The sequence below is a fragment of the Phascolarctos cinereus genome, unplaced genomic scaffold (assembly GCF_003287225.1).
Source record: "Phascolarctos cinereus isolate Bilbo 61053 unplaced genomic scaffold, phaCin_HiC Scaffold_5;HRSCAF=322, whole genome shotgun sequence".
NCBI classification, from domain to species: Eukaryota; Metazoa; Chordata; class Mammalia; order Diprotodontia; family Phascolarctidae; genus Phascolarctos; species Phascolarctos cinereus.
The window spans coordinates 311,184,839-311,205,431 of NW_027555958.1; the positions used below are offsets into that span (position 1 = coordinate 311,184,839).

Below are 20,593 nucleotides of genomic sequence, written 5' to 3' on the forward strand. Positions count from 1 at the left end.
CATGTCTGAGACTGAACTCATTATTTTCCCCCTAAACCCTCTCCTCTTCTGAACTTACCTATTTTTGTCAAGGGCACCATCATCCTCCCAGTCACTCAGTCTTGCAGTCTAGGTGTCATTCTCATCTCCTCACTCACTCTCACTCCTACGTCTCCGTTCTCTTGCTAAGTCCTGTCATTTCTACCTTTGCAATGTTTTTTGCATACGTCCCCTTCTCTCTAGTCAGACAGCTGCCACCCTGATGCAGTCCCTATCTTACCATGCTTAGACCGTAGGTATACCTGAACTATTTCCCTACTGCAATCCATCTTCCACTCAGTTGCTTGAAGTGATTTTCCTAATGACCATGTCAGTAAATGACCTAATGACCTACTCAGTAAATTCCATTCACTCCCTAATATCTCCAGGATCATTTTTTTTTAAAGTGTGACTTTTAAAGCTCTTTACAGCCTGGCCCCATTCTACTTTTCCAGTCCCCTTACTCTTTAAATTTCTGTGTAACCTATGATCCAGAGACATTGATATTCTTCCCACACAACACTCCATCTCTCATGCCTACAATGTTCTCCTTTTCCACCTTCCTGGCTTCTTCATTATGCTTCAAGACTCAACTTAAATCCCACTTCCTACAGGAAGCCTCTCCTAGTCTCTCCCTGTGCGAATGCCTTCCCTCTGAGATTACCTCCCTCCCCCCAGTTACCCTGTTTATACCCTGCTTATGCATAGTTGACTGCATATTGTCCCTCCATTAGAATATGAGTTCTGTGAGGGCAGGGCCCGTACTTTTGCCTTTCTCTGTATCCCCAACACTCTGCACAGTGTCTTGCATATAGTAAGAACTTAATAAATACTTATTGACTGACTAAATTTCTTTTCTTTTAAATATTATTTTTATTTCTTCCAATTACATGTAAAGATAACTCATAACATTCATTTTTAAATACAATTTTGAGTTCCAAATTTCCCCCCCTTCTTCCTGTGCCCCTCCCTAAGACAGTAAACAATTTGATATAGATTATATATGTGCAATCACGTAAAACATATTTCCATATTTAACTGATTAAATTATAAAGAAGTTACTAAATTACATCAATAGAGAAGTTGATCAACCTCAGAAACACCAGGTTCAATTTGGGGGGAAAAAAGTGTCATTGCCTTCTCAGACAAATTATTTTATCCTAAGGGAAATGGGAAGCCTGTTATGGTTTTTGAGCAAAATAATGTACTGAGAACTGTACTTTAGAAAGATTATTTTGGCTACTCTGTGCAAGGCTGCTATTTTAGCAAATGAGGGAAAAATGAGACAGAGAGGTTTAAATGATTTGTCCAAGAGCACTCAGCTAGTGAGTGGTGGTGGTGTTCAATTGTTTCAGTTGTGTCTGACTCTTTGAGACCCCATTTGGAGTTTTCTCAGCAAAGATACTGGAGAGGTGGGCCATTGTCTTCTCCAGCTCATTTCAGTCAGGTCTGACTCTTCATGAACCCTTTTGGGCTTCTCTTGCCTGATGCCGGAGTGATTTGTCATTTCCTTCTCTAGCTCATTTTACATATGAAGAAACCAAGGCAAATAAGGTTAAATGACTTGCCCAGGGTCATATAGCTAGTGTCTGAGTTCAGATTTGAACTCAGGTCTTCTTGTCTTCAAGCCCAGCATTCCGCCCACTGTGTTTAGGAGTCAGAATTTGAATCTAGTTCTTGCTCCCAGGTCTAGGCCACTTTTGAATATACCATGCTGTTTTGACATGTAAAAAATGTATGGCCAGTGTACTCTGCTTCACATCCTAAAACCATATTACAGAGAAGTTATCAGCCTGAAAGCGTTTTTGTTGGGCTGAATCATTTTTTTTCTCAAACAGCATTTGACCCAGCTTTCCCATAATCTTGTCTCTGAAATATGCAAGTAGCAACCTTCCATTTTACAAAAAGAGAAAACTGAGTCACAGAATGATTGACTTATTGTGACTTCACAGGAAATGAGCAAAATCATAATAAATTCAAGGTACATAGTATTAGCTACTTTTTAACTAGTGGACTTTTTTACTTGGTGCTTTTTTAAAGTAGTGTTCATATAGATTTTTTTTTCTTGCTTTATATTAGCTCTTTACATACAGAGTGGCTGGATGGTGCAGTAGGTTGAATATTGGACCAGGATTCAGAAAGACCTGAGTTCAAATTTAGCCTCAGATACTTACTAGCTGTGTGACTCTGATCTAGTCATTTAACTCCTGCCTGCCTCAGTTTCCTTAATTTTAAATTGGGGATAATAATAGCACCTACCTCCCAGGGGTGTTGTGAGAGTCAAATGATATAGTTTCTAAAGAACCCTGCAAAACCTTAAGTGCCATATTAATAACTATGCCATTAATGGCATAGTTATTATTATTAATTATTATTACCTCTAACTTTCAAATGAATTTAAACTCTGCCTTAATATAGAGGGGGGAAATTAGTGAACTAACAATACATGTTCCTTGGTAGGAATTCAGGGCCATAGCAAATACTGGTAAGCTTCTGAATAAGTCATTATTTATTTAAGAGATTTTACAATTATTTATTAGGAGCAAAGTAGGTAACACAGTGGATAGAGTGCTAGCCCTGAAGTCAGGAAGACTCATCTTCCAGAATTCAAATCTCAGACACTTCCTAGATATGTGACCCTGGGCAAGTCACTTAACCCTTTTTGCCTATTTCCTCATCTAAAAATTAGCTGGAGAAGGAAATGGCCAACCATACCAGTATCTCTGCCAAGAAAACCCCAAATAGGGTCTTAAAAAGTCAAAGAGGACTGAAATGACTGAACAACAAAACCTGAAGAAAAAGGGAGAGGGGGCACAGTAAATTTATATTATACTGCTTTTCTAAATCAAACACATACTGTCATCTTTTATTCATGGTCTCCTCCCAGAGTCATTGTTTCCATGTAGCAATCTTTTAATTAGCCATTTGGCGGGAATTGTACTAGAACTTTGCTAAGGGGTTACATTTGCCAAGTTGACATTTATGCACCTACCAAATAGTATCAATTTATTCTGCTTGAAAAACTCTGATTTTTTTTTCTCTCTAACTACATTTTACAGGGTATTAAACTTCTAGCTACGTTTAATCTATAACTAATATTCTTTAAGCAAACAGAAACATTTCTTCTTAAAAGGAAATGAGAGTTGTATGGCATTGTTTTGTTTTTGTTGTTTTGAGTTTCATTATTGCCTTTTTTTATACTTCAGTCATTTGCTCATGTTCACCCCCCTCCCAGCAACCGACCCTAGTAACAGAGAAAAACAGTTAAACAAAACTGGCTAACAAAATTATTGTGTCATATAGCAGCGTCATGTTCAGGTACATCATGTCCAGGTATGCTAAAAGAAGGTGGTATTTTTCATCACCTGTTATCTTCCAGAACAAGATTGGCTATGGCTGAGCTCGGCTACACTGTAGTATTATTCATGTTTGCATTATTGTAGTCATTACGGGTTTTTTTTTCTGTCTGGTTCTACTTCACTATGCATTAGTTCACTAAATCTTCCCATTTTTTTCCTAATCTCTCTTCCATCTCTTGGTGCACAATAATATTCCATTATATTCATATACCATAATTTGTGTAGCCATTGTCTACTTATGGATACCCACTTTGTTTCTCATGTTTTGGAATACAAAAAGTGTTACTCTTAATAGATAAGATGTTTATGTCTGTCTTTGATAATATTTTGCAATGTCATCAAATGGGATAATATTTGTAAACCACTTAGTGCAGTACCTGGCACATAGGAGATCTTAATAAATGTTTTTTCCCTTACCCGCTTTGAAATCTGTTGGGTGTATACCCGATAGTAAAAAGGCGACTTTTCTTACATAATTGCAAATTATTTTCCACAGTAATTGAATCAGTTTACACCTTTACCAATAGTGTAATAGTGTGCACAGATCCTCCAACATTAACTTACTATCTATTATCATATAGTATCACCTTTGTGACCATGTTATTAATCTGAGGCAAAACTTCATAATTACTTTCATTTGCATTTCTTTTATTATTAATGATTGAGAACTTATTTTTCATATAGTTATTGATAGTTTACATTTCTTCTTTTGAAAGCTGTTCATTTTTTACATGACATTAGTTTGAAGGAAACAGATTATCAAATTGGTGACCATTTTAATCATAGAAACTTCTAGAAACTAGAAGGCACTTCATAGGATTAGAACACCATGAAAAGATGTTGAATATATTCCATTATCTAGTCCTAAAACCTAACAAGCATAAGCAGAGCAGAACAAGACATTATCATCTAGAAAAATTTATTGAATATTTAGTGCATTAAGAGTTAATACACTATTGCTTCTTGCCATCGCAGCTCATCCTATCCTGCTGACCACTGCCAGATGAATCTTCTCTAAACACCATTTTGTTTTAGTCATTATTCCCCTGCCCCAAATCCAGCAATGGCTAGAAGTTTGTCTTCACCTATAGAATAAAGTTAATGCTCCTCACTGTAGTATTCAAAGTTCTTCACAGTCTGACCTCATTCACCTCTCCAGCCTTTTGTCCTAATATTCATATATGTGAACTGCCCAATCTGGTCAGAATGCTCTATTCAACATTCTCATATAAATTGTGTGGACTTCTGCCTCCCTAACTTTATGCACACTGTTTTTCCTGCCTGGAATGCCTTTTTCTTCATTTGTCTAAGCCTCCCCTTTCTTTAAAGACCATCTCAAGTCTTTCCTCTTTCATGAAACCTTTCTTAACTCCCCGTCTTCAATGAGCCCTTCCTACCATGAGTCCTATTATATATATGTTATTTGCTTTGGCACATAATATTTGCTGCCTTGTTTTATGATTTATATTTTTGTCTGTCTTATTTCCTCAACTAAATTATAACTGCCTTAAAGAAGGAGATCATGTCATACCTCCTTATGTACCTAATATCTAGCATAGTTCCCTAGCTATAGTCAGAATTCAATAAATATTCATGGGTAATAACATAACGCTATTAGAAGCTGACTCCTAGAAATTTGTTTACCAATACTTTTTAAATTCTTTGTTGCTTTTGGCTTACACTGGAGAAAGTGTGGTATCCTGTTATAAACAACAGGTTTGGAGTTACAAGTTGTTATTTTGTCAATTTCAATTGTGTCCAACTCTTTGTGACCCCATTTGGGATTTTCTTGGCAAAGATACTGGAGGGGTTTGCTGTTTCCTTCTCCAGCTCATTTTGAAGGTGATGAAATTGAGGCAAACAGGGTTAAGTGACTTACCCAGAGTCACACAGCTAGTAAGTGAGGCTGGATTTCAACTCAAGAAGATGAGTCTTCCTGACTCCAGGCCTAGCACTCTATCCACTGCACCACCTAGCTGCCGTTTGGGGTTACAAGACTTGGCTTCAAATTCTAGCTCCTCTACATGATACCTGTGTGGCCTTGGGCAAGTCACTTTATTTCTCTTGACTTCATTGTCCTCATATATAAAATGAAGGTTTGGAATAGATGAACCCAAAGGTCCCATCTAACACTGGATCTTATGATATGATGATAACTCTCAAGAAAATGAAAATAGTTGGAAAAGACTTACTTAAAACGCAAATCTTGTTATATAACCCTCATGTGTATCTTCTCCAACTGAATCCCCAATTATCACCCTGTTCTCTAATCTTCACTCTTTCCCTGACTACCATTTTTTTCCCTGATGCCTTCAAATATGACTGAATCTCTTTTATCCTTTAAGGAAAAAAAAAGCTTCATTAAACTCCATCATTCCTTTAAGTTATTGTCCTATCCCTCTCCTTCCTTTCTCAGCTATATTGCTAGGGGGGAAAAAATCTCTCTAGAGTCAAGAAGTCTATAAAAATTTATTTAGCACTTACTATATGCTAGGCACTAGGGAGATATATATACACATACATTTTTTTTAAGGCAGAAAACAGCCTCTACTCTTTTTTTTCGTATTTTTGTATTTTTTTTAAATTTTATTAATTTTTTTTTGATTTATCAATAATCACTTCCATATGCTTTTGAGTTTAAAATTTTTCTCCCCCTTCCTCCCTCCCACCCTCCCCAAGACGGTGCACAAACTGATATAGGCTATATACTTACATTCCTATTAAACATATTTTCACATTAGTGGTGTTGTAAGTAAAAATTAAAACCAATAGGAGGAACCATCAGAAAGAGGAAACAAAACTCAACAGAAGAGAAAAAAATAGCAATTCAACTTTCATAGTTCTTTCTTTGGATGTGGATGGCATTTTCCATCATGAGGCCTCTGGAGATGTCTTAGATCCTTGTATGGCTGGGAAGGTTAAGTTTATCAATATCAGTCATCGTACAATGTGGCAAACAGCCTCTACTCTTAAGGAGCTCACAGCCTAATGGGAGACAGCTTGCAAACAACTATGTATAAACAGAACAAATTGAAAATAATTACTAGCTTTAAGGAGGATCTGAAAATTCCCCTTGTGGAAGGTGGGATTTTAGCTAGGACCTGAAGGAAGTCAGGAAAGCATCGAGTTGGAGAAAATTCCAGGCTTAGAGGACAGCCTATGAAGATTCCCAGAGTTAGGAGATGGAATATCTTGTGCAAGGAAGAGCATTCATTGCCTCTACTTCCTGTCCCCTTAGTCAACCATTTGTAATCTGGCTTCTGATCTCATTACTCTGCTGAAATTGCCTTCTCTAAAGTTATTAGCAGTTTCTTACTTGCCATATTGGATGGTCTTTTCTCAGTCCTCATTCTTGACCTTTCTGCTATGTGTTGACTACCTCTATATGTCTTCTCTATACTCTCTTCTCTGGGTTCTCTATGACCTCCTCTATATGATGATTCCTCCTTCGTCTTTTTTGCTGCATTATCATCATACATGTCACATCTAACCAAGAATATGTACTCTAAGGCTCTGTTTAGGGCCCTCTTCTGTCTCTATATTTTATTTGATGACCTCATTAGGTCTTATGGGCTAAATTATCATGTCTATGCAGATGACTCCCAAATCTGTATCTTCAGCTAAAATCTCTTTCCTGAGCATTAGTCCTACATTACCTGTGGAACGTTTCAAACTGCATGTCCCAGAGACTTCTTATACTCAACATGTACAAAACAGAACTTGTTTTCCTTTTCCCCAAAACCCTCCCTTCTCCTGGATTTTGCTATTTCTGTTGAGGGTACCACCATTCTTCCAGTCTTCAAGTTTGTAACTGATATTGTCTTCTGCTTCTCACTCTCCATCATCCCCCATAACCCATCAGTCACCAAATGTTGCTATATACTAGTTTATAACATCTGTCATATGTGTCCTCTTCTCACTGTTCATGTAGTCATGATCTCAGTTCAGGCCTTTATCACCTCTCTCTTCAGCTCTTGCTGTGGCTTTCTAATTGGTCTCCCTGCTTCAAGTCTCCAACCCATCCTCCAAACAACTACCAGAATATATAAATGCAGATCTGACCATTTCATTCCCCTACTCGATAAATTCCAGTGGTTCCCTTATAACCTCCAGAATAAAATATAAATTCTTTTGTTTGGCTTATAAACCCACTATAACTTGAGCCCAACCTATCATTCAGGCCATCTTATACATTATTCTACTTCCTGCAGTCTACACGGCTCACATATAGCACTCCAGTCTCTTAGCTGTCCCTCATATCTGGGATGTGCTCTTTCCTAATCTCTGCTTCATAGAATGCCTAACTTTCTTTAAGACACAGCTCAAGCACTACCTTCTACATGAAGCCTTTTCTGATTCTCCCTCCCTCCCCCCGCAATCCTATCATGCTTTCCCCTAATTACCTTTCATTTAAGTGCCTTATATTTATTTCAAATTTATTCTGCAATTATTTGTTCTGTAAATACAGATATATGTCATTGTTGTCACCTCCAGTAGAATGTAAGCTGCTTTAGAGTGGGGATTATTTTGTTTCTTTGTAGTTGTATCACCATATCTAGCACAGTGCCTGACATGGAGTAAGAGCTTAATAAATATTTCTGATTAATTGATTTTGTCTTTATAACTCTAGTACCTATTGTAATACCTTAATTGGCACTTAATAAATGTTTTGTGGATGGAGTTAGAGCAGATAATCCGATTCCATAAAGAACAGTATGTTCTTGCATCAAATAAGGGGGAAAAAATAGGAAGAATCTGGAATTAGGTCTGAAAAGTGGTCCATGCAGCCCAAGATGCTCTCTTTGATAGAGGCACCAAGAGGTGATTTGTAGAAGAGTATGATTTGTCTTCCCCAGCATTTCCCAAAAAGGGTTAAACATCCTTCAATACCCTAAATTATCTTTCGTATACTTTACACTTTAATACAATTTTAAATGTTAGAAGTCTTTTATGGTCATGGCTTTGGATTATGTAGAAGATCCAGATTTTACTACTGGAATCCACTTTTTTATTACCCCCCCCCAAAGGAAAGACAGCCAAGTCTATAGGAAAGCACTGACCCAAATTAGTGAATCGATAAGCATTTATTAAGCTCCTAGCTATATGCCAGATGCTGTGCTAAGTGTTAGAGATAAAAAAAAAAAAGACAAACAACAGTCCCAGCTCCCAAGGTACTCATATTCTAATATGAGCAGCATATAAAAATTATGTATAGACATAGACAGGATAGATGCGAGATGATCTCAGAAAGAATGCGCCAAAGTTGAGGAGGAATGGGGAAGGCTTCTTGATGAAGGTGGGATTTTAGCTGAGACTTAAGAGAAGCCAAGGAGGCCTGTAGAAGTTAAGGAGGGAAAGAATTTTGGGCATAGGGGACAGCCACTGAAAATGCCGAGAGTCAGGAGATGGTTTGACATGTATGAGGAAGAGTAGTGAAGCCAGTATCACTAAAATGCAGAGAACGTTGAGGTGAATAAGTTGTAAGAAGACTGGAAAAGTATGAGGGGGCCGGGTTAGGAAGGGCTTTGAAAGCCAGACAGAGCTTTTTTTTTTTCCCGTCAGAAATGATAGGGTACCATTAGAAGTTATTGAGTAGGAGTAGGATATGGTCAGACTTGTATTTTAGAAAGGTCAATTTGACAGCTGAGAGGAAGATGAACTAGAGTTGGAAAAAAACTTAAGACGGAACGAGACCATCAAGAAGGTTATTGCTCCATGAGGTGATGAAGCCTTAGGATCCACCAGGGGCTAAGATCTAACCCCCTTACCCTGCATTTCTTTTTACTATTACCCACTTTTATCCCCTCCAAACCATCTGTCACCCATATGTTTTCCTTTTCTGTTCTCTCCTCTTCTTTATATTTTCAGAATATTAATGTCGGCTACATAAAGTGACATGCTCCAGATCTATCTTGTGATTTGATGACTAGGGTATTCCTGGCATGGGAACTCCTGCTACCATTATAGATTAGCACTTCCTCTGTAATTAATAGTCTTAAAAGGTTGTCAAGGGGCACTGACAAGTAAGTTCAGTAACTCGTCCAAGGTCACACATCCCATCCGTGTCAAAGGCTGAACTTGACTCTAGTTCTTCATGATTCCATAGCTGGTTCTCTGGCCATTAAAATATGCTTTGTCTCATAAGGCTATATGTGATCCAAGTTTGCAGTATTCTCCCTAAGGAAGAAAAATGTCATGTGGCATCTAGCATCATTCATCAAGGTGACTATTGATGTGCTAGTGAATTGTCTCCTGTTATAATCATCCACTTGCTCACGTTGGAAGCTAAAGAGTAAAATTTTGGTTAACCTCATTTCCCCCCTCCCCCACTACAGGGAGTTTTGTTTGAGTGATGTTTTAAAATGAAATCTATTTTGTTGTGTCCAGGAAGCTAAAGCCATTGTAGAAGAAACAAGAGCCTTGAGAAGCAGGCTTCATCTTGCCGAAGCAGCACAGAGGCAGGCCCATGGAATGGAAATGGACTATGAGGAAGTAATTCGCTTATTAGAGGCTGAAATTATGGAGCTGAAGGCTCAGCTCGCTGATCACTCTGGCCAGAGCAAAGTAAGCAAAACAGCACTCTCCCTCTCTCTCTCTTTCCCTTCTCCCTCCCTTCCTTCCCACTCTTTCTCTCCTTCTCTCTCTTTCCTTCTTCCCTTCTCACTTTCTCTCTCTCTGTTGCTCTCTCTCATTCTCTCCTTTCTTCCTTCTCTCTCTCATCTCCTCTCTCCCTCTTTCTCCTTCTCTCTTTCTCCCTTTCTGTTTCTTTCTACCTCCATCTCTCTCTCTCCCTCTCTTTTTTCTCCCTTTCTCTCTCCCCATCCCTCTCTCTGTCTCTCACTCTCCCCCTCTCTTTCCCCCTCCCTCCTTCTCATAGTTACCATGGTTTCCATTCTGTTGTCATATATCCTGTTTTCATTTTCTTTTCATCTGCTCTTCTAAAGTAGGTCAGTGTTTGTCTTTTTTTTTTTCAATAACTGGAATGATGTGTCATGAAAGAAGTAATAAGAAGGTCACAAGTCTTCCTTTCTCCAGAGATCTTTGGGTTAAGAAGAGCAGGAGCCCCATATTTATTTGGGTCATCGGTCAATGGGTCATAGGTCATACCCTCACTTCTAGAAGGATTACATTAACACTGAATTGCAGGCAGTGATGGCCTTTTCTGGGAATCCTAGTTTATTTTTCTTGAATTTAAAAAACAAAGAATATAATGTTTGAAGGTAATAGATTCAAGCAATGAAAGACCTGTCCTTAAGTAATGTTTGTTTTGAAATTAATCATCCCCATAACTTCATTCCAAATTTAAAGGGTACCATGTTATGTTTTAACCAAGTTTCTTTTTAGCAACAAAATAAGATGATATACATATCTCACGGAACAGAATTTGAACCAGTTATTTTTTTATGTGACAGGTAGGCAGTGTGATGCAGGGGAAAGTATGTTGAATTTAGAGACAGAGGACCTGAGTTCAAATCCAAGCCCTGCTATTTACTAGATGGCGTGACCTTAGACAAATCACTTTACCCTCTCCTTGCCTCATTTTCCTCATCTGTAAAATGAGGGTTTTGGACTAGTAGATTTTTAATGTCCTTGCCAGATTTAAATCTATGATCTTGTCATTTTATGACCCAGATTCAAGGCTCAAGATCTACTGCTTACTACCCGTGTGACCTGGAGCAAGTCACAACCTCTCTGGATTTCTGTTTTCTCATCTATAAAATTAAGAGGTTTGCACTAAATGCCTCCAACGTTCCCTCCAACTCTAAATCTATGATCCGAGATTGACTCCATTCAATATAATTTGAAGATGGAGTTAACATACATGTTTTATTATAGAGTAGAGAGTTGCAAGGCTATTTTAATAAAAATAGATGTTTTAAACTTTATGGAACTGCTTACTTACAAAGTGGGTGCTTTTTACTCCAGGTTTATTAACTTCCTAGAGACCACATCAATTCTAATCATTTATTAAATACTTACTTTAAACTTTATACATTTAAAATATACCCAAAGGGGCCATATAACTTGAATTTCCCAAAACTCAAACCAGCATTTACAGAACTAATTTTCTTAAAAGATACTATAGGAGTTGTCCGTTTAATATAGTGCTCAAAGAATATATTCTGCCTTTTGATAATAGCTTAAAGCTAAGGAAGGAAATCTATAGTAGTAAAAGTATCAGTAATTGTGCATATTTAATAAATCTGATATTAAGTAGACAACAGCTTCCTTCTAGAAATAGTGTAATGCCCACTTAAAATGAGTAATTTTAATCACATATTCAATTTTTTTACTATCAAAATGATAGGAATTTATTAAACTAAACTATTAAAATTATTTTTATCTTCCTTTTTTTTTCTCAAAAAGGGTTCAGTCATAAAATCTGTACTTTTAAAAAGAAAATGTATATTATAGTTTTCTGGTAATTGTAGGTCTAAGAGCTGGACCTTGTGATTTTATTGGTGTATATATAAATTCCTTCTACCTCTGCTGGTTGACACCTCCCCTGCCCTTGCCTAGACTAGAACACTGACAGGTTAAGTGATGTGCCCAGTGCCGTATAAGCAGCATGTATGAGAAGCACAGTGGCAGAACTTTCTGCTTCCAAGGCCATTTCTCCATCCATCACACCACAGCGCCTCTCTCTAGTTATCATGCTTTATTTTAATGAAAATGGAAAGTTTTTATAGAACTTTATCCTTTTTCAAGATCAATAACTTTTAGAAAGAGTTGAGTCAAAACCAATGAATGTTTTATTTCAAGGTTTGGATTCTTTGAGGCATTCCTTAGCCTTTCTCCTTCCTAAGATAAATTCTCCTTTTCCATGTCATAGCAATATCATCAATTCATTAATTAAGAAGATACCTGCTTATCCTCAAGACATTGTTCATAATGATCTCTTGGGACATCAAAGTGCTAAACAATGAACACAAGGTATAGCTATATCATTACCAGTACCTCCTTGTTGAGTCGTTTTCAGTCATGCCTGACTCTCCATGACTCCGTTTGGGGTTTTCTTGGCAAAGATATTGGAGCAATTTGCCATTTCCTTCTCCAGCTCATTTTATAGATGAGGAAAGTGAGGCAAACAGGGTTAAGTGACCTGCCCAGGGTCACGCAGCTGCTAAGTGTGTGAGGCTAGATTTGAACTCAGGAAGATGAGTCTTCCTGACTGCAGGCCTGGTGTTCTATCTGCTGTGTGACGTAATGGCTCCCCCCTGGTATGTAGTAGGCATTTAATAAATGTTTATTGGCTGACTGACTTGTAACTGAAACCTGAAAACTAAAATACATGCTGTCTTCCCCCATTAGAATGTGAGGGAGAGCCAGGACTGTCTTTTCTATTTGTAACCTTGTCGCTTAGCACAGTACTTTGCACATAGGAAGCACTCAATAAATCGTTCATTCATTCATTCATTCATTCACCATGTGTATGGCTCTGTGATCCTGGGCAAGTTACTTAAACCTCTTGGTGTTCCAGGCAACTAAGACTGTTAAGAGGCAGAAAAGATGGTGACCTTCTTTGACAGAGGAATTTTCCTCCTCTGAAATTCCTTATATGTGTTAAATCACAGGTCCAGCCCTATCTCCACTCCCTTTGTATTTATTTTGGGTGTACTTATATATGTTCTTGTCTCTCCCAATGGAAATATAAGCTTCTTCAGAGTAGGGATTTTTTTCCCCAATATTTGTGTACCCAGAGCTGTGCCTGGCTTAATACAAATATCTGTTGATTAATTGATAAAGTCATAGATTTATGGCTAAAAGGGACCTTAGAGTTCATCTAGTTAAGACCCCATTTTTATAGAGGAGAAAACTGAGGCCCACAGAAGAATAATAACCAACCCAAGGTCTCATAAGTAGTAAGCGCAGAAAGTAGGGTTTTAGGCTAGGTCTTCCTTACTGGATAGGGGCAGCTGGGTGGGTGCAGTGGATAGAGTGCTGGACCTGAAGTCAGGAAGACCCATCTTCATGAGTTCAAATCTAGCCTCACTTACTAGCTGTGTGACCCTGGGCAAGTCACTTACCCCCATTTGCCTCAGTTTCCTCATCTGTCAAATGAGCTAGACAAGGAGCTATCAAACCACTGCAGCATCTTTGCCAAGAATACTTCACATGGGAGTCAGACACGACTGAAAAACGATTGAACAACAACAGCTTCCTTCTTCCTAGTTCAATATTCATTCTCCTGTACCACCGTCTCTCATTGGATGAGTGCCCAGCTAAGACAGAGGAAAAGGAATTCTACGGAGATTTTTGCTATCAGTAACAGCTAAAAATATGAGAAATGAGGAGCTGCTGATAGCACAGCACAGAAATGCTTAAGCCCTTGCTTTCTGGGTCTTCTCACCAGGAAAGTTTTCAAGACTTAAGGAAGAGAATCACAGTGTTGGACTGCCAATTGCGGAAGTCAGAAACAGCTCGGAAAAGCTTCGAACTCACAACTGAGAAGCTCTTGAACTTTGTTGAGGTAAATTTGCCTGTTCACATTATTGTATAGCTGATTGTGTATCATAGGTGTGACTAGAACGTAGGCATATCTGTCAATACATACCCAAGGAGTGACTGTGATTTGTTATAGATACATACGCATTCCACAGGAAAGAGGACATTCCTCCAGGGAAAAAGGAAGAATGTGAACTTAAATGTTATTAGGTCAGAAAAAGACCAATGTATATAATATACACATACATATATACATGCAAGTGTGTGCACATGTGTATTATGTATATTGCATGTACACAAGTGTGTCTGTATACATACGATGGCACTTTGTATATCTACACATACATATGTAAATATATTACTAATAATGTGAGGTCTTTTGAAGGAAAGCTTCACATTTGATAGTTAAGTGATATGTTATCACTGCTCATGACTACAGTGCTGACTTTAGGAGGAAGGACTGAATGATTTAATACCCAGGATAAGGATTAGACAAGCTATTGTGGCCCAGACACTTGAAGAGAAATAGCTGGAAAAGGGCAACAAAAACACATTAGTTTTTAGCGTATGCTTTTGTCAGACCTTCAGAGAAAGTGAAGCCCAAGAATCCTATGCCTTGTGAAGAGAGAGAGAGAGAGAGATGCTTCTATATTGGTTAGCATTTCTGAGAAGTACATGCAGGTAGAATTGATTTTTCCTCCCACAAAGCAGAAACTTGTCTTTAACCCAGAGTCTCTAGCTCAGATTTGGAAGGTTAGAAAATATTAATCAACATTGGCTAATAAGTCAAGGTGAAAACGAGTCTTTATCTCCCTTCAAGACTTGGCTCAGATGTTCCCTTCTTTTTAAAGCCTTACCTGATTCCCAAGGCTTCACCCCTCCCCACCACTTCCCCCCTCCCAGGTGGCAGTGTTCTCCTCCTCCCCAAATGACCTTAGAGTTCCATGTTCAGGTTCATATTGCATCTCCAGGAGAAGGGAAGCTCTTTCAGTGCAGGGATGGATCTCGTTTTTTCTGTGGATTCCCATATACCCTCTGTAGGCAATTAATGTTGCTTGAATTGAAAACATTTTAAAATAACGCATCAAACTCACATGTTTCCTTTGTTGTTTTGTAGACAATCCAAGAAGTACTTTCTGATCATTCTTCTTCCTTGTCAAATTTAAGGTAATATTCAATTTAGATTATATGAAATTACATGTTGTTTCCCCCACTAGACTGGAGCTCCTTGAGAGCAGGGACTGTAGTTTCCCTTTCTTTGTAACCGCAGCACTTAGCATAGTACCTAGCACATAGTCGGTGCTTAATAAATGCTTATTGACTACACAATTGGTTTTACCTTTCTTTGTATCCTTAGCACAGTGCCTAGCACAGAGTTGTTGCCTAATATGTGTTTAGTGATTATTTTGAAATACCTTCTTCTCTCATTCCAAAACCAGTTCCCTGTGTTTTTACAGGTAGGGCTGGATCTGTTATTTCATTATGTGGAAAACGTTTGGTTTGGAAAATCTCTCCACTTAGGTAGATCAGCATTTCATCTACAATCTATCTTAGAAAGTAGGATAGGGCACTTAGAGATTAACTTACCCATGGTCACATAGCCAGTATAACAACAGTGATAATAACAGTAACAAGACATATGTAGCTCTTTAAGGTTTGCGAAGCATTTTATGCATATTATCTCATTGATCCTTGAAACAGTCCTATGAGGTGTGTGCTATTATTATCCTCCCCCTTTTACAGATGAGCAAACTGAGGCTATGAGTGCTTAAGTGCTTTGCCCAGGGTCATACAGCCAGTAAGTGTCTGAGGCAGGACTTGAACTCTTATCTTCCAGATTCTAAGTCCAGCGTTTTGTCTCCCATGCCAATGGTTTTCATTTAATGGTTTGTAGACCCTTTGCGATAATAGTCCTAGGAATTCATGCTAAAAAATCTTTAATGGCACCTTAAGCATAAGATTATTATAAGTAGTATATTAAATTACCCTGGGAGTTCACAACACATTTTTGTTGTTGTTGTTGTTGTTGTTGAAAGGGATTCACAGAACAAATCCCACTGGGAACCACTATCCTGCAACCAGTCATTTCTGTATCTGTCCGAAGTGGGAATGTGAGTTCAAAGCAGTTCTTCCTGATTCCTAGACCATCTCTCTCTATCCACCATGCTACACTTCTTTTTGTGGTTGAGTTGTTTTAGTTGTGTCCAACTCCCTGTGCCCTCATTTTGGGTTTTTCTTGGCAAGATATTGGAGCGGTTTGCCATTTCCTTCTCCAGATAATTCTACAGATGAGAAAACTGAGGCAAACGAGGTCAAATGACTTGCCCAGAGTCACCCAGCTAGTAAGTGTCTGAGGCTGGATTTGAATTCATTTCCTCCTGACTTCAATGCTCTATCCACTGCACCACCTAGTTGTCCTACCCTGCCACACTAGCTCCCTTTAAATTGTTGTTGTGGTTGTTGCTGGGGGGTTTTTTTTGTTTGTTTGTTTGTTTCATTTGGTTTGGTTTTTGTGAGGCAATCAGGATTAAGTGACTTGGTCAGGGACACACAGTTATTAATGTCTGAGGCTGGATTTGAACTCAGGTCTTCCTGACTCCAGAGCCAGTGCTGTATCTACTGTGCCACCTAGCTGCCCCTAAGTTGTTTAAATAAATAAAAAGTACTAATCAAAAGCTTGCTCCCATTAGCCAATTTGAATTTAGTTACTCAGTTTTTATAATCAGCCAGATTTTTAAAAATTATACATTCTTTTTTCATTCCATCAGCTGGTAGATATAAGAAGAAAAATCTTCTTGGTGGTCCTCCTTGGCCATCCCTTGTCTACAGTATGTTTCAGACTTGATATAAAGGTGACCCACTTTAAATTTTCTGATAAGAGCAATGAGAGCACCAGTAATTTTTGTTTATTCTGCATCCCTTGTCTAAGGTCACTTGGATACACCTGTCAGATCTCCTTATCTTTTGCCTTGTGCAGAGAAGGGATTCCTCTTCATGCATTTTCCAGGTTATGTGACATGGGTTTATAGCATTTGTCACTCTTCACAGGGACATCATCTCTTTCCAGCTAGGCCCCTTTTGCTAAAATGCACAGAATAATCCCTGGTGCCCTTTGTTATCCAACAGTAGCCCTTCAGTGAATAAGGATGATTCATTCTGATTCAAGGTGCTCTGTGTGTGTCCCCATCCCACTCTCACATAGAATGTCAAAAAGTACCTGCAATTGTCAACTTTTGTCCATGTTCTAACATAATGCCATCCTTTGGGATGAATGAATCTGGCAAACTTCCAGGGCCATTCATGAATAGAAGCTCTTATGTGATTCCTAGACTCAGGAAGGGATCGTGGCTTATCGCCCTTAGAGAGTCCCATTTCACTGGCAAAGGAAGCCCCATTTCTCTGGCTCATTCAAATCAGTCGTTAGAGGCTTGCTTAGGATCCAGGAAAACCTAGTTTCAAATCCTGCCTCCGATATGTATTAGCTATGTCACTATGGGAAAATCAGTTAACCTTTCAATTTCTCATTCAACTTTCAAAGATAATTTTAACGTAAATGGCTTATCTGTAGCAATGAATGGAGCCTGCATATTGGGAGTTCCAAATACAGAAGAAATCACAAGTCTGGACCGAAAATACATCTTTATATATTAGGATTGTTTTATTCAGATTCTGTTCTTGCCCTACCTCAAGCTATCGTGTGAAATAGTTGAAATCCTCATTGTTTTGCTCAAGTCATAGACTCATAAATGATCATACATTCAGAGCTGGGAGGGATATAAAGGCCGTCGTGTCTAGCTCCCTCATTTCGTATGTAAGAAAACCAAAGCCAGAGATGCTGTTTGACTTGCCCAGAGCCACAGTTAGTGTCCAAGACAAGATTTGAACTCAGGTCCTCCTGACTCCAAGCCTAGCATTCTATCTAGTGTAGACAGTCTTAGAAATTCCATAAGGAAAACAAAGATGAAGACCACCTATGGTACTTGAATTAGCAAACTGCTGGCATTTAATTCTTCGAGGCTCACTGTTAATTATCATAATTTACTCTTATGTGATGCATTACAGTTACAAAGCACCCATCGTTCTGTTTGATCCAGTATCATGTTGGGGGAAAAAGAGAATTTGAATTATGAATCCTTGCTGTAAAATATGTGGTACAAGTAAAATCTGTATCTTTACATTTGAGGAACCAAGGCACTGAACATTTGTGACTTACCCATGGTCACACAGTTACTAGTGGCAGGAGTGGGACTCCAGATCCCCTGAACTTCTGATAAGTGGTTCCATGTTTGTTGCACTGCATCCTCCTGTAGGCTCTGATAACTGCTCAATGCATGGGAGATAACAAGTCCATAAACAATCACCACTTTATCCACAATTCAATATTGTATCCCTTTCTAGGTATTTTGCTTAACTTTTTTTCTCCACTAAGACTTTGTCCTTTCTTAAGTGTATCAGGTTGCATTCAAGTCACACAGAAGTTAATTTTTAAAAAGAAAAGTAAATGCTTTAAAGTGTTTTAAATTTGGCTGACAATTTGGACCCTTTTGGAGACTATTTTATGAATGATGTGTACATGATTTGTCAGGCTTCAGGCCACTGTATTTCTGTGCAATACCTATACAAAGTAAGATTTAAATTTTTAGAAATAAAATAAAGCCACAGGAACATTTCATGTTCATAAATCTAGCAGGAGAGGCCAGGTAATCCAACTTCCTCATTTTATAAGTAAAGAAACTGAGGCAAGAGAAGGTTAAGTGTTTTGCTTGAGGTCACTCCAGTAGGAAATAATGTTAGTATAATTTAAAATTTCATTAAATAACAAAATAAGGAGCAGCTAGGTAGTGCAGTAGTTACAGTATCTGTCCTGGAACCTAGACGACTGAGTTCAAATGTAGCCTCAGACACTGTGCGACCCTGGGCAAGTCACTTAACCCTGATTGCCTCTAAAAAAGACCAAACTTACAAAATGAATGACTTAAGAAGCAGTGTGATATATTGAACAGACTTCCATGCTTAGAGCCAGGAAGACAGGGGATCAGGTTATGCCTCTGTGTCTCTTTCTGCCTTTGTAATTCTGGGCACCTCTCAGTGTACCAGGAAACTTAAATTGTAGAGCAATAGCCCATCTGCATTGATGGAGGGAGTTTCCTTCCCAGGAGTATCCTATCCTGGAGTTTCTAATGAACTTCCTGCTTTGGTTAAAAAAAATAAGATAAAAATGAATGACTTAAATACTATCTGCTTTAGCAACAACTTCATGCATATGAAGATGGGATACACATAAACAGTCACTGTTTTATCATCAATTAAAATCGAGTGTCCTTTTCTAAATCATAGCATAATTTTTCTCTCCAGTAAAACTGTACACTCAAGTGAATCAGGCTGCATTCATTACGTCATCCTTTCACTTTCTACTTATTGCCATCATTATTAGTAAAAGTATACTAAATATTTTCATAAATTTATTTTAACAGAAATATTTTATGTAACTGAAAGCAGAACACCCTTCTAAACCTTAAAGAACTACGTTAACAAATGGCATTTTACGATTAATAATACATCATTTAAACTAAAACAAGAGACAGTGTAGCATAGAGGATAGAGAGCCTGCCTCAGAGATAAGAATTTGGATTCTAGCCTTGCCTCTGACACGTGCTGGCAGTGTGACCCTGGGCAAGTTACTTAACCTCTATATGCCTCAGTTTTCTCAACTGCAAAATGGGAATGATAATAGCACCCACTTCCCAGGGTTGCTGTAAGGATAAAATGAGATAATAATTGTAAAATACTTAGCACAGTGCCTGGCACATGGTAATTGATGTGTACACATTTATCACCATCATCATCATCATCATCATCATCATTATTATTGTCTGCATTGTTAAAGTGGTGCTTTTTTCACTGGGAGTTTCCTGCGCCAATGAAATCAGAGATCTACTTAAAAAGTGACAAATGATGGTGCCCCAGCATTCTTAGAATCTTTCAATATAATACCAGGAATGGATTCTCACCAACCAAGAGTACTGTTTTTTAGGACAGACTAATTGCTGTCCTTTTTAATAAGAGGAATATTAGTTCCCATGATTTAGAAAAATAATTCTATTTTATTTTCTATCCCTCCTTTTCCCTCCTCATGCACTTTAGTGACCGAAGATCGGTGTTAGGTTCTCAAACGCTGTTCCCACAACTTGGAAGGAATGGACGCAATGTCACAGCAAACCTGGTCCAGGAATCCAGGGAGCTTGCTAAATCTGTCCGTGCCCTTCTGGAAGTGGACCGTGAGTTATTTGTGTTTATTTTTTACTCATTTTGACTTGTTTGATGTTTCAAGTGATAAATCAGTTTAAGAAATAGCCTCCTCATTCAAATGACTATTTAATTTTGTCAGGTAGGTTTTTCCAACATAAGATACCTATATAAAGAAGGCCAATGAATGTAGGTTCAGAGAGGCAATTTCCAACTTTTGATATGAGTAAAAAAGCTTCCCAATCTGTCCAAAAGTGGAAGCTGCTATTATCACCATCACATCATTCATCAAACAGAGAGATTGGATCATTGTAGGATAACAGATTTAGAGCTAGATGGGATCTTCGAGGACATTGAGTCCAACCCCCTCTTGTTGTAGATAGGGCTACTCAGACCTGGAAAAATTATATGCCTGAGGTGGCATTTGAACTCCAGTATTTATGATTCCAAGACTTCCAGGCTGCTTCTCATGACTTCATGAGAACAAGACCTCTGTTGCATCATGGGCCCCTTGGGCAGTCCAA

General features: G+C 38.3%; 1 protein-coding gene across 1 annotated transcript in view; it reads left to right on the plus strand.

Annotated features, from left to right (window-relative positions):
- The window catches only part of STXBP4 (syntaxin binding protein 4), a 223,629-nt gene that overhangs the window by 117,387 nt on the left and 85,649 nt on the right, over positions 1-20,593 (plus strand). Inside the window, 4 exon segments of the mRNA XM_020991942.2 lie at positions 9,765-9,941; positions 13,732-13,848; positions 14,941-14,990; positions 19,968-20,101. Of these exon segments, the coding sequence (XP_020847601.1) occupies positions 9,765-9,941; positions 13,732-13,848; positions 14,941-14,990; positions 19,968-20,101 (478 nt within the window).